Consider the following 15,000-nt stretch of genomic DNA (forward strand, 5'->3'; position numbering starts at 1 on the left):
TATGATATGTGAAACAGACGTTTCCAGGGTTCCTCAGCGTCGTTGTATTTTTATTTTCGTGCAATAAAATGCTCAAATGAACGTCTCAATGAAGGCGATAAGTGTGTTTTCTGTCCCCCTGACTTCATTAAACAGGTTAAAAGGCACAGCGTTACATTCATCGAGGGAGAAACGGGCCTCCAGCATCGTTCTGGTAAATCATGTGCTAGTAATCCTTTAATCACTTCCATCATGAGAGTGGACAAATGTGTACTTGGCCAAGTCGGATAAAAGAACCGCAGAGCGCCAAGCGAGCCAATTATGTTGCTTCCCATAGAGATCTGAGTCTCCTGCAGTTTCCATCTTCAGTACAAAATCATTATGTTTCAGACGGACGTGTCGCGCTGCCAGCACAACAATGCTGATTCAAGATTACGCCGCTGATGAATACATGCTCTGAAGAGGACAAATCTCTACTTAGTAAATTAGATATTGACTCATGTGTGACATGGGAGAGGACGCCCGGCAGACGCCGGCGCCGCAGTCCATTTTCTACCCATCGTCGCCGGTTGAGAGGTTCTTCATCACTTCACAGCAAAACGGCTGCGTTTCAGTTGTAATTCAGGGAAGTGTCAGTCCTGGTACCCCGAACGGGAGAGCAGGGTAAACATCCGTAAATTCACTTCATCCAGCGCGCGAATCTGACCATAAATCTAAATAACACACTTTACAAACACCATCATTTGTAATATAACAACAACAAAAAAAGAAATAGTGCGGCCGGCTCTGGACGCAAATTGTCATTTCCACACCGGCTTTGATGCAGTTTTCAGTTTGTGTTGCAATTTCTGGGCTGCTGAGAAGCAGCAGTGTGACATGATGCACATGATGCACACGAGAGGCTGAACAGCAGCGCTGCTGGCAGATTCATGATAAAACACTGACTTCCAGTGTTTACTGCACGTCACCGTGTTGTGTTCCTCCTGTCTGGATATCAGTCTGGAAGTTACTCGCGGCCTCTCGGCCTCCTCTTCCTCCTCTTCCTCCTATTCCTCTGCTGCTCCGCTCGTAATCTGTTCAGATTAATAGGCATTTATTGATTAAATCAATCCGTGTGGCTGCAGCTCACCATTTGTTTTGACCAGAATGGTTTGATGAGCTGATATTAATTTACTTTTTAAGACATTCTTTACGTGCTCATTATGGGATGTTTTATACCAAATATAATCTCAACGTGTAGATTATTGAATCAGATCAACATTTTAATGACATGATCTCAGAGGTGAGGCGGCGTCCTCGTTTCTCTTTTGTTTGTTTTCTCTTCTTTTTTTCATCTGTTACTTTTTTCGTATTCCCGGCCTGACTTTCATTAGAGTTTCCAATTAATAATAATAATAATAATAATAATAATAATAATAACAGAAAGCGCCTCTCGGTTACAGTTCAACTTGATGGTTTAGGGTTCTTTCATCTTGCAGCTTTATGGGGGAAGATGTTTTTTTTGTAAAATTTAATTGATTTGAGTTTAATTTGATGGTTGTTCAGGATGATGAAAGACCGGAGGCCACCGGTAACAACAACAACAACATTTTATTTAATACAACAACACTTGCGAAATCAATGAAATATTTTATATTCCAGTTGAAATTGGACTCGTACTGACAAAATGGAATAAAACAAATTATGTGGATAAACACTGACGGCATACAAACTGTCTTTTAATGAACTAATTATTGAAGCTATTTCTGTTTTGTTCGTTTTGTTAAAACATGAATTTGAGGAGTTTCTCTGTACATTGTGTGAGCTGAACAGTGATGTGTTAAAGTCCCTGCATTTATTCACGCGCCGGGTGTTTGTGTTTGTTTCTGTGCGCGTGTGTGTGTGTGTGTGTGTGTGTGTGTGTGTGTGTGTGTGTATGCGTGCGAGCCAAATGCAATGTAAGGTGAATTGGAGAATTGAGAGTTTGATGGCAAAATGACTTGTTAGCGGAAAATATGCTTATTCAAATCCCCGGCGGATCTTTTCAGTTTCAGCAAGGCAATCAATTTGTGGCCGAGCGAGTTACGGCTCCATGGATTCCCAATGTGCGCTGTGGAAACAGAAATGCTGCAAAATGACAGTCTTTTCAATGCATGCTGTGCACATAACATTTCCTCCATAGTGGGACGTGAACATTTTGGTCAGCGGGGGCATCGCTTCCTTTTCAAGCTTCACTTTGGTCCCGTGCAGCAGAAGCGGAGAGAAACTCGGTGCTGATGCAAAATACAAGAAGGAAGAAAACGTCTATCTGCATTATTGATAGAACAGAATGTACTTTATTGTTTAATTCAGCTGATACTTCCCCTTCCACCATGATTCAGATCAGCATGCTTTACTGCAGCATGAGGAAAAGACACCCAGGCTGGACAGAAACATGACGGTAAAAAGATAAAACATGGTGGAGTAAATTGATCCTGTTTGATATCAGTCAGTGAAATGTTGTTAAACACAAACCTGACATGTTGATTCATTAAAATGTTGCTGGAACAATCGGTTACATGTCGACATTTGAAGACGTTTCCCTTTTCAGACACATTTAGCCCAATCATGACAGATGCTAAGCTAACCCAATGAATGATAGTGCAGTTAATATGATGTTCCAACTTGGCAAAACACTGAATAAAAAACTCTGTAGTGAGTTCTTGTTGTCATACTTAAGTAAAGAAAATTGTACTTTTGCAATTTCATATATTTTTCATTTAATTTAACCTACAAGGATTTATGGATTGCAGAAAGCTGCTAAAGTAAAAAGAATAAAATAATGAATTCTACATTCTCCAAAATCCATGCCCTTGCCTTCACAGTTGGAGTAAACAGATCCGACTCCACCGCAGCAGTGGAGGCGGAGAGACATCACATGACTCCTCCTTTGTGAAACGTTCTTCCTGGTTTTGTCGCTCTGACGTCTTTCTTCTCGTTCTCTCTAGTGTCCGCCAACGACTGCGACTCCGAGGAGAACGCGGAGCTGACCTACTACACCCTGAGTCCAGACTTCACCATCTCCCCTCACGGCACCATCTTCCCCGCGGGCCCGCTGGACTACGAGCGGCCCAACCACCTGTACGAGTTCGTGGTGATGGCGGTGGACAAGGGGGAGGTCCCTCGCACCGGCACGACCACCGTACGCATCCGCATGGCCAACGTCAACGACGAGGTGCCCGAGTTCTCCCAGCACATGTGAGTAGACGTCGGGCTTCATTAGGGTCGCAAAGGGGCGGGAAGTTTCCGCTAAATTTCCGGAAAGTTTCCACGGGAATTTTGGGAATTATGAAAAAAAGAAAAGTGCCTACGTTTTTTGCAAAAGCATATAACAGGGAAGTTAAATGTAGTTGAGAACTAGACTCTGCAGGCCGAGCTCAGCTGGACCCTGAATGCAGCTGGTTGGAAACATCGTCTGCAGAAACATAAACATAAAACATTCAGTTGTTTTGACGTTTTTGTCATCAGTGTTGCGTCTGAACGTTGCAGCTCGATGTCTGGCAAGTGTGAGAGCGCCAAGTTGCGTAGAGGCCAAGAGCGGTACTGCAGCCAGAGAGAGAATTAAATTAAAGCTGCAACATATTGAAAAAAACAACTGAACTATAGTTCATTTTTGGAGCTGTGAACTTCGTCCAAAATTTTGAATTATGGACTATGAACTGAACTAGTTCATATAGAAAGTGAACTTTCCCAACACTGTTTGTCATTAGCATATTGATTACTTGGTAAACTGAAGCCAAGTTTATTTGTAGACAGTAGACTTTTTACAGCAGTAGAGTATGAAGTATGTACGTCCACACAAAAGTACACCATCACCTCCATTATTCGCGGCTTTTGGAATGTCAAAAAAGTCATTTTTAAAAGTTGTATTACAAATGTTTGCATGCATGTCTGCTTATGACAAGATAATACAGTTAAATTACCCCAAAATTTCCAGTTAATTCCTGTATATTCCCGTTAATTCCCGTGGAAAGTTTCCAACTTTGATTATTCCCTGAATTTCGCAACGCTCGGCTTCATGCGACATGTGTTCGGTTAAGACCAGATGGAAAGAGGGTTTGATGGGATGGATGAAAGCTGCTGTTAGTTCTAACTCGTGGAAGCTGTTGTGTCTCCCCTCACCCGGTGTCAGAGTCCTCCGTGCCGGTTGAGGGCGCGACGCCAGAGGCTGAAGCTCATCCTGTAGAGCAGGACCTCAGCTGTTGGCTCTGGCTTCGTCTGCATGGCGTCTGGCAGCCGGAGCACACGCAGGATCAGAGAATACAGTGAACGAAATGAACGAAATGAATCGATTTTACTTTCAGGTGCACGTGCACCATCTCACACTTCACTGCATGCAGGAGAGGAGGGGGGATGATGGAGAAATAGGCCATAATTATTAATAATAATCATTAGATGCAGCTCAGATTTCATTTCAGCCGCTGTCTGCCAAAATGATTTGTTCGCTTGGGGGAAAACGTTGCAGAGCTTTTTATCTGTCTCTCCTTTTAGATGCAGGTGATGAGTTCTGCTCCCTCATGATGAAGATGCAGCTACAATAGTATGGCTCTGCACTCAGTGGGCTGATGCATGCTGGGTAGAGAGAGAGAGAGAGACCTTTGTCAGGTCAGCTCCTCACAGCTGCCTCCCGGTCCAACGCTGCAGCTGCCGTTAACCACAACCCCAGCGATGCCGTGGTGCCTGCATCTTTTAATTGGTAGATTTTCAGGCAGAGAGCTGGGCAGAGTGGTGAGGCAGGGTCAGTCAGCCATGCCCACCAGCACCCTCAGGAGGGCTTGTGCCCGCTCTGCTGCGCGCGTGTGTGTGTGTGTGTGTGTGTGTGTGTGTGTGTGTGTGTGTGTGTGTGTGTGTTCTGTTATTGAGAAGGTCCCTGCAAAGTGTTGGAACGGGCAGAGTGATGTAGTTATGACGCGCACTCATGCATCATGCATCTGATATGCATACGTTTGTGTTGTTTATAGTAGGAGCGGATTTGTGTGTGTGCGTGTGTGCGTGTGTGTGTGTGTGTGTGTGTTGAGTTGTATTGATTTACTAAACGAGCGACAGCAGAATACTGAGTTTTTGCTTTCATAGCCCTCGACCCCCTCCTGCAGCTACCACGAAAACGGCACAGGGCAATCAGTGATGTATCACTCTCACACATTCAACACACACACACACACACACACACACACACACACACACACACACACACACACACACACACACGCACGCACGCATATGCATGTATGCACACACAGAGCTTCAGAGTCATCCATGTCATCCACACACACGTGTGCACTTGCACAAACGCATGAATATACACACACACACACACACACACACACACACACACACACACACACACACACACACACACAGGGCAGGAACGAGCAGACACATCACTCGTGTCTTTGAGGAAACGGGCAATTTGGGTGGATGATATTCATGAAGATAAAGTCTCTTTGCTGTGTTTCCCTGCGTGTGAGACGATGCATACGCGTATGCGTGTGTGTGTGTGTGTCTGTGTGTGTGTGTGTGTGTGTGTGTGATGGACAGAGGAGAAGACGGAGAGAGAGAGAACAAGAGAGAGGTCATTAAATATATTATTATCAAGGGAGAAAATCTGTCTTATTTGTATTGATTTTTGGAGTTGGAAGATTGCGATAATGAGTTTCCATGAGCGTGTGCAGGAGCTTAGGTTTCATGGTTTCATCGGTGTGGACGCATGAGGGGGCGGAGCTATGAGACACCTCATTTCCTGTATTCTGGTAAATTCATTCTGCCTCTTTGTTGCTGAGTTGACTCTACTCTGGATTCCCTGCTCTTGTGTGTCTTGTGTTTGGGAGATTCAATTATTTAGACGTGTGTGTGGCATTTAAACCCCTCAATAAGGCATTTTAATTAGTTTCTAAATCTCAAACAAGTCATATATATTTCTGTATATTCAAAACATTTCCCACATATCTGTGTTGTTCGACAAGACGAAAATAAACTGCTAATATTAATAGAAATGAATCTACCTGCCCATAAAAACCTCACAGCTCCTCGTGTGATCAGCACATCATTGTGTGGATTCGCCGGATGAGTTCAGTCGTCGTTTATTTGCGGCGGCCTCGGCGGTGAAGCGGGGTCGGCGGTTTGATCTCCGGCTCCGCTCGTCGACGTGTCCTTGAGCAAGGCGCTTAACGACAGAAGCGGGTTGCCGTGAACGTTAGAGAGTCCTGATGGGCAGATGGCACGTTGCATGGTAGCCCCTCCCATCACGGTGAACGGGAGGACTCGCTCTACAAGTACAGGTTTATTTACCTCTTATCTCAGGAAATGCGTCTCCTTAAACCTCCTGAAAAAGAGATTAGCAATGTCTCCCCCTGAACACATGCAGCTTCACGGTCATCCGGCATTAAACTTCGTCAAAAGAAGTTGTTTAGAAATCTCAAGTAGGTTTTGCATCCTGCACATGAACACAGCAGAAAACAAGTGTGTGCGAGCTGAAAATGAACTGAATCAATCTCCGTCTGAGCAGAGGATGAGGTCACTCTTCCTCTCTCTGTGTGTGTGTGTGTGTGTGTGTGTGTCAGAGCTTCTCCTCGCTGTGTCTGCAGACTCGTGCCGTGCGAGCGTGCTTCCAGTTCATGCGAGCGCTCTACGACCTGCTGCCACGCGGCGCTTACAGCCGATGTCGGCGAGCCGACCGATGGCTCTCACACTGTTTCCTGCGTCGCCGTTGTTAGCTCTGTTAGCGCCACGTTGAGAGCCGTTCAAACCGCTTACGATCCCGCGACATGCAATCTCGCCAACAGGCGTACTGCCAGCTAGCAGCAGAGGAACAGGAACTACTTGATCCTACACGCAGGTGTGTCGTTCCACATTTCATTTCCTGGCTTTCATCATCTTCTTGGAGTGCGTGAATGATCTTTTAGCGAGCGTAACCGTCACTACTTTCAGAAACCCGGCTCAGGCCTGACCCTGGTTTTGAGAGACATGATTATGCTAATATTCAAACAACAGTGTGGATAAATGCTGCCCCTCCACCACTGGAGATCAGTGGGAGAGTACAGAAGGCCGCCAGAAGCCAACGTCAGTACATACTCGACTGTTAGCTCACAGTTAACTCTCTCCTGACAGAAATAACAAGGGTGCTTGGAGAGGTGCAGACACAGATGCTTGGAGAATGCTATAATTGCATATTCACACACACACGAGTGTCCAGGTTTCTCCATGTTCCGTGTCAACATCATTACCCAAAATACGATCCGTTAAAAACACACTAAAGATTCAACAGATCAAGCTTTAAAACTCCACCGGGTAAACAGAGCAGAGCCCAGCAGACGAGGGAATATCGACAGAGAAACTCTCGAAAAAAGCGGCTCACATGAAACACTCGGCTCGCGCATACGTGCGTGCACTCCGCCCGCCCGCCTTAATAAGACGGCATAATTTAAAATGTCAGAGCCCGGACTTATTATCTCGCTATGGCGAGCACTGCTGCCTCAGTGCTCGCGTTGCAGCCACGTCCGCGACAGTTATCGCACCGCCGGCCTCACACCCGCCGTGCCGTCCACCTAATTTAAACAAGCAAATGGAAAGACATCTTAGTAAGTACTGATTAACGGGGGAATCAGACAGGAGGCATTCCAGCAAATAAATAAAACAATCAGCGAGCAGAAGTTGGATCAGCTGACTGTCCTGGTCCCCAACTATTCAACACACACACACACTCAATTACCACTTGCCTCTGTTCTCCATCTCTATGCCTTATCTGGATAAACAAAATGAACTCGATAATTAAATTCAGTAATTAATGTTCAGGGCCGACATCAGGCTCCGGCCTGAAGGGACCGTCTCGTTGTTTCTCCCCTCGGACCGACGGAAAGAAAACAAACTGAAACAAAAAGTGAAACAAAAAGGTTAAAAAAGTAATTAGTGTGTGGCGGTGTATGTCTGAGGCGGATTCCAATTGGTTGCCGCATTGATCCGGCTAAATTAGAGAAAATGTGATTGCGAAAGGCGTCTGCGCTCCACCGCCGGGCTGCTTCACTTCCCCTCAGCGAGCAGATCTCCCTCCACGCTCTCTGAGAGACACACAGGAAGTGTCACGGTGTGGCTTCCTGTTTTATTTTGTAGTGTGTCTCTAGTTTCCTGTTTGTCTCTGCACGTTCTGCTCCCTGCTTGCCAGAGGTATTTAAGTTAGCTTGATGTTAGCTTGATGTTAGCGTTGAGCAGCGGTGGCTAAATCTTCTGTTGGCCTGTTTTCCACAAATACACAACATGTATTATCACGTTTCACATCATTATCTATGTGTGTACTTGTGAAGTTATTGATGTCATGATATCATGACTTGCTGTTACGCTTTTCTGGACGCGGAGGCGTTGCATTTGTCTTATTTGAAACGCCATAATTCAAATGTTTTATATGTTTAGAGAAGTCAGTGCAAATGTTTGTCGGTTCTTCACAAACGTCCAGCAGCTCGATGTCAACGTGTTGCAAAACAAGCTGCCGTCTTCTTTTTCAAATCTTTTTTCATACATATTTCTGTAGACCATAAGAATATTTAAGTCAATTTACTGAAGTACCAGTGAATATAATATTTGTGCAATGTAAGTTAATCCAGTTTTTCCATTTAGTTTTTTTCTGTTTCAAACTAATTCATTGGAGGTTAGAAAACTGTGAGAAGGATTTTAAAATGGGCCTCGCGTCTGCTGCTTTGCCCTTTTGGGAAGGAGAATGCTCAGAAATGGTTTCTGAAGTGTTTATTTCTTTTTAGATCTTTCTTGTAAAGAAGCTTTGTAAATATAGTTTGACTTTAATTCAAACCAGAAGCCTTTTGAATTCTATGTCTGATTTCATATTTATTCTCATTATCATCAACGCAAGGTCGTCCTTGTTGACAGAGTTTTGTTTTTTCTTTCAAAAAGGAAAAAAAAAACCATGAATAGAATTAACAGAAAAATTAATTGCCAGAGCATAGTTTTGTACCGAGTCATTTTGAAGTGCCTTCATCATTTCAAGTCCTAAATTTGCAAGACATCAAAACGGTTTAATTGTTTAATTGGATGTTGTTTGACTCATTGATTAATCAACTAATTGTTTCACGGCCGGGAGTTTTTAGCATGTCACTCAGTTTATTGTCTGCAGGAACAAACCAGACTTCAGCTTCAGCTATTGTTGCCGGTTCAGGCTGCTCCTTCTTATAAGCCTAATTGTTAGCCAACTCCTTTTGGATCCATACTGATTAATCTGTCTGCATCTGTAATGAGTAACTTGAGTTAATTCGGGGAGTCGGGACAAAAGAGGCTCGGCAGCCCGTGTAAAAGAGTCGTGCATAAATACAACCGCACAGACAGCCTCTTTAATTTAGCCATCACATTGCAGGCAGACATGCACAAGAAGGCCTTGTTCTCTCTGGCTTTCAGGTGAGATAAATACAAGCAATTATCTAATGATCTTTCAAATAGCTTCCTTAGACTACAAGTTTAAGCCGTTTGATCAATGCGACCTATGTACCCTCAGAGAAGCTACATAATAAAGAACCACTGCACAGCATCTCCCCTCGCCTGACTCGCGTATTGATCTGCGGGGGAAGTGCTCGGCTTGCAGACTGCGAGCTGAAATTACTCAAATGCTGCAACAACAGTTCTCCAACCCGAGCAAAGCAGTGGCACATCGCTCATCTACCCGGGAAGAACTGGTCCAGCAGTTGTTGAGGCAGAAAGATGGCAGTGAAGGAACATGATCACAGCGTTCGCCTCCTAATGAGAGCGCCTTGTTTTCAGTGAATACATGAATGGGCCGCGACGCTTGCAACGGTTTGTGACAGAGAGAGACGTGCATTCGTGTCAGGCTGTCGGAGTTACTCCATCTGCCTCTCGAATGCGCCGGCGAGAAATGAGTAATTGATAGACGAGAGCAGAGTACATCTTTAAGTCTGAGCTTGAAGCGCAATTAGCGAAAAGGAGCATTCACACAGACAGTTAATGGCGGTTGGAGGGGTTTGCCTGTCTGGCCCAAGCAGACAAATGCATACAATTACTGAAAGGATCAGGTCATCCAAATTATATCTCCCCTTACTGTTAGGCAGTCACTCATTAGGTCTAATGTTTCCAGTAAAGACCCTGCACAGCTGTTGGCAGTGTGGGGACAGTGCTCGGGATCCACAGTATTCATGGAGGGAAACTTGATGAGAAGGGCTGGTTTCATTGCTGTGAGCGCTATTAAAAGGACTCACTTCAACACGTTTGTATTTCGGTGTCGACAAAAGTCAAATAACAGGAAGTCTCAGCAACAAAAGGCGAGCGAGAAGCGTCTTGGCCACCAGAGTACGATTTCATGTGTTTTTCTCTGTTTCTGACTGTAAGGATTGTAGTAGTGCTCACAGAAAAAAGGACATTTAAAATACTTTTCATCAAGATACGCTCTCCAGTTGAAGCGCGTTGAATGTAAAATAAATCTAAGCTTTTCATTATATAGAATAACTGTAATCTGTGACAGTAAAACCATCTTGAATCTATACATATATCTATTCATCTATCCAAGTGGTTCTCTTTTAGTTGCTTGTGTTTTAGAAAAACCTCAATACCTCAATACCTCTATTGCAGTTATTTCTCCATTTTCTTGCAAAAAGGGGTTTGTGTTACGGTTTGTTTGTTGTGTGCTTGTCGGGAGCATTAAGGGAACTGAGTGAAGCCTGAGAAGAAACCATTAAATGATGGGATGGATTGTTCTGGTGGCGGTCTGTTCTCTCTGAGTGACCTTCAGGTTCCCCCATGTTTTTGAAAACAGGACTCTTTTTTTTTTTTAAACCAAAGGAAACTGCACTGGGAACATGTAATAACGGGTTTATGCTCATTCCCTTGGACTAAAACACCGAATGGAGACTGAGTGGTGATGGTGTATGGTCTGGGTCTCTGCGGTCGGTTCCCTGTGTCCTTGGGAAAGACACTTAACCTCAAATTGCTCCCATAGCTGTGGCTACAGTGTATGAATGTGTATGATTGTTAGTCACTCGTGGTGGGCCATCAGTGTGTGAATGGGTGAATGATGACAAGTACTGTTAAAGCGCTTTGAGTGATCGAAGATGAGAAAAGCTCTATTCAAGTACAGGTCCATTCATCATTTATTGTAATGTTTCAATCTTGTTCAAATCCGCTTGTTCAGATGTCTCGGTGCTGTTACCAAGGTACTCGTTAACGTTTAACTAAAACCCAAAGAGCCCGGCGCTGCTGAAGCACGCTGATGCTGCTGTCGCCCTCAGCGCCGCTGCACCGCGGCCCTGCAGCACAGAACAGTGTGAAACCTTGTGTCAACAAGGTGGAAAGGCCAGCCTTTCAAGAAAAGTTTTGCTTTCAAGCCCATCAGTGGTTCAGAGATGCGTGCGCAAGGCCAAACGAGAGTTCAAAGCTGAAGTTCAAAGTGCTGCTCTTGAGATACGAAGACAAAACTGAAGGAGAATTTCAGAGCAAGAAGCTGAATCCAGTTTGGTGAGCGTGGGCTGCTGAGGAATGCATGTGGAGGCAAGTTGAATGTGATTTATACAGATCTGTTTATCTATGTATATGGATACGTGTGTGTGTGTGTGTGTGTGTGTGTGTGTGTGTGCGCATATGCACATATGTATGTATGTATGTATGTATGTATGTATGTATGTATGTATGTATGTATGTATGTATGTATGTGTGTGTATATATATGTATGTGTGCATGTATGTATGTGTGTGTGTGTGTGTGTGTGTGTGTGTGTGTGTGTGTGTGTGTGTGTGTGTGTGTGTGTGAATATGTATGTGTGACACACATACATATTCACACACACATGCACACACATTGTGTGTGCATATGTGTGTGTGCATGTGTGTGTGTGTGTGTGTATGTATGTATGCGTATGTAATATATGTATGTGTATATGTATGTGTGTATATATAAAGTGTGTGTGTGTGTGTGTGTGTGTGTGTGTGTGTGTGTGTGGATATGTATGTGTGTGTATGTATATATATATATATATATATATATATATATATATATATATATATATATATATATATATACACACATATACACACACACATACATATGTGTATATATATATATATATATATATATATATATATATATATATATATATATACATACATATGTATGTATATATACATACATATGTATGTATATATATATATATCTATATATATCTATATATATATATATATATATATATATATATATATATATATATAAATATATATATATATATATATATATATATATATATATATATATATAAATATATATATATATATATATATATATATATATATATATATACGTACATACATATGTATGTACTATATGTATATTTATGTGTGTATATATAAAGTCATTACCCTGCACACTAATGTTGTGTAATGAATACCAACTTTGAACTATTTGTATCACTCTCTCGTGTGTTTTAGTGTAACGAGACATGTTGGTCTCATGAGTGTGTTGACCTGGTTCGCTGCTGCTTGCAGTGTAAAGATGAGCTCATGATGCTGCTGCACGCTGCCCAGCAAAGCATCAACAACAGAACCGTGACAGCATCAAGCACTCGGCACTGAGCGTCCTGTCTCTCGTCCACTGATTGTGGACACCAACACCCTTCAGTGGTCTTCACAGCGTCCTGCACACCCTGTGTGCTGGGAACTCTTCCTGTCCACTGCTTCCTGTCTCACTGTGGAAATATAACGAGGAAAAGGAAGCTAATTTTCGCCTCCCTGCTCCACGTTCTCACTTTGAACGTCGTCAGGTTGCAGGTCCTCAATGTCGGAGCGCGTCATGGAGGATGCGTGTGGGGCGCAGTTAGACGTCTGGGATGTGAGTTTGAATCTTTGTCTTCACTGGATGCTCATATGTATAAATATATGGTGGTTAGCAGAATGGTATTTCTTTTTCTAGGTTATTTTGAATGTTGCCCTGCGGGTCGTTGCGTACGCTGCTCCTCAGAACTCTGCTGGTTTGTGTTTCTGCAACTGTTCAGGGACTGATTAACACCTGGGGCTCGCGGTGAAAGCAATCAACTAGCTGGTGGAAAAGGAAACCGCCAATGCTGTTTAAAAAAAAGATAGCTCTCACATGAAACGCATGAAATTTGAACATTGAGTAAAGCTCTGCTGCATGCAGGTCTGCTGGCTCTGTTGGAAATATTGTCAGCATCGTGCTCCTGGGAGCCAAACTACTTACCTGATAAACTCCCAGGTAGGCCCCTTGTGGCTGCACATGTAAACATTTTATGAAAGGCTCTTTGCTCACGGTGCGCAACACAAACACTGGTCCAGCCGTCGCTTAGCAGACTGAGAAAAAAAGGTAATTGCGAGCAACATTTACCAAATGTCAGACACAAGAAATGGCACAAAAATCTCAGGTTAACATTTGTCATCGTTTAGGCCGTTGATTGTGACATGCAGAGAGTCTAACGGCTGCCACATGGAGGTGGTACAGGGAATAATGTTATGCTCTTTCTCAACAGAATATCAAGCCAGCCATGTTCATGTTTGTTCCCCATTGCAAAACCACGTGTGAAATGACGCTAACAAGGTTATAATGATGAGTGCTGGTTCATGGGTTGCTCTGTAAATGATCACATCCATGTTTCAAATCAATATCTTTGTGTTTATTGCAGCCGTTTCCATCTTTGTCTTGTGCTCTCTGACGCATTGATCTGCTGGTCGAACGCGTTGATAAAACTATGTTGAATGTTTCGCGTCCTGAAATGTCCCCGCACGTGTTTCATTAGATATCGGACCTTCGTCTCGGAGGACGCCGGACCCAACACGCTCGTGGCCACGGTTCTGGCGAAGGACCCTGACGGGGACGGCATCACGTACAAGATCACCTCGGGCAACGAGGAGGGCAACTTCATCATCGACAGCCAAAAAGGTAAGAAAACATGCTGGAGTTTAATATGTGTTCTTTCTTTTTCTCTTGTTTCTGCTCATCTGCACCTTCTCATCCGCTTCAATCTCGTTCATTCTAATTCTTAGTTGTTATTGTTTGTAGGCAATGCACTGACTTCTTCATGTGCAAACCATGCAGAACCGGCTGCGGGGGGTTTGGGCGGAATAGTCTATCATAGGACGGCATCGTGTGAGAGATCGCAAAAGATGAAAGAAACAAAAACTACAAACAGCAATCGCATAGCCAGGAGAGCGCAGTGCGTCTCCGTGTGAAGCAGGAGTCCATGTTGATGCTTTCTCACTGAACTCGTCTTCTTCAGCAACAGAACTTACGGTGTTGTTTCAACACGACTGGCCATCTTTTCCTGAACCAACGCGCTTTTGTTGCCTTAAACCGTTGAAAACTGTGGAACCAGTTTTGACCTCTTTTCCCTGTTTGAGTCCTTGTAGGAACCCCAAATTAATTACAGTACTTATTGTATGTATTTGTTCATCAAAGTCTTGGGGAAAAAATGTATATCTGCGAGAAAAAAAAACACTTTTAAAAGATATTTGGATGGTAACTATGAACATCCAGCATGATGTGAGCCAGATTCCCCTAAAAAGCCTCCTGGAGCGTCAATAAGACACCTTTATGGAAAGATTAGGACCTAAAGAATCAGAATCTGCAACAACAATCACAACAAAACAAAGTCTTGTCCTGTTAGGAAGGAGTTCCAGTCAAAAAATGTTGTCGTTCGGTTTAAACATGGAAAAATATTACGTATTTTATGCCAAAAGATTGTCTGAATGGGGCATGCTGGGTATTAAAAAGGGCGCGGGAAGATTTTCGCGCACAGTTTCCAACAGGTTCAACCTGACGCAGTAGTTCACGACGGAGGAAGTTTATTTTGAAGAGGCTTCCTGCAGGTGAGGGCGTCGTGCAGGTGTCCACCCTGGCGGCTTCGCTCTCTTGTGATTTCCAGGTTTCTTGTTTCCAAGCCGATCGCTTCAGAGATCGTTTCCACTGCAGCAACAAGCAGCCGTCTGTAAAGGCTCTCTGCAGAATACATTATACTTGTGTTTATTGTTATTTTTCTATAATTTTGAATGGTATGTGTCT

At 43.5% G+C, this 15,000-nt stretch overlaps 1 protein-coding gene across 1 annotated transcript in view; it reads left to right on the plus strand.

The window, feature by feature from the left end:
* The window catches only part of si:ch211-186j3.6 (neural-cadherin), a 250,418-nt gene that overhangs the window by 84,542 nt on the left and 150,876 nt on the right, over positions 1-15,000 (plus strand). The window contains exons 6-7 of the mRNA XM_068575994.1: positions 2,946-3,195; positions 13,739-13,881. Of these exons, the coding sequence (XP_068432095.1) occupies positions 2,946-3,195; positions 13,739-13,881 (393 nt within the window). The remainder of the gene's footprint in view (positions 1-2,945; positions 3,196-13,738; positions 13,882-15,000) is intronic.

This window comes from Clinocottus analis, unplaced genomic scaffold (assembly GCF_023055335.1).
Source record: "Clinocottus analis isolate CAN_PGR_092001 unplaced genomic scaffold, fCliAna1.0.p SCAF_1, whole genome shotgun sequence".
NCBI lineage: Eukaryota > Metazoa > Chordata > Actinopteri > Perciformes > Cottidae > Clinocottus > Clinocottus analis.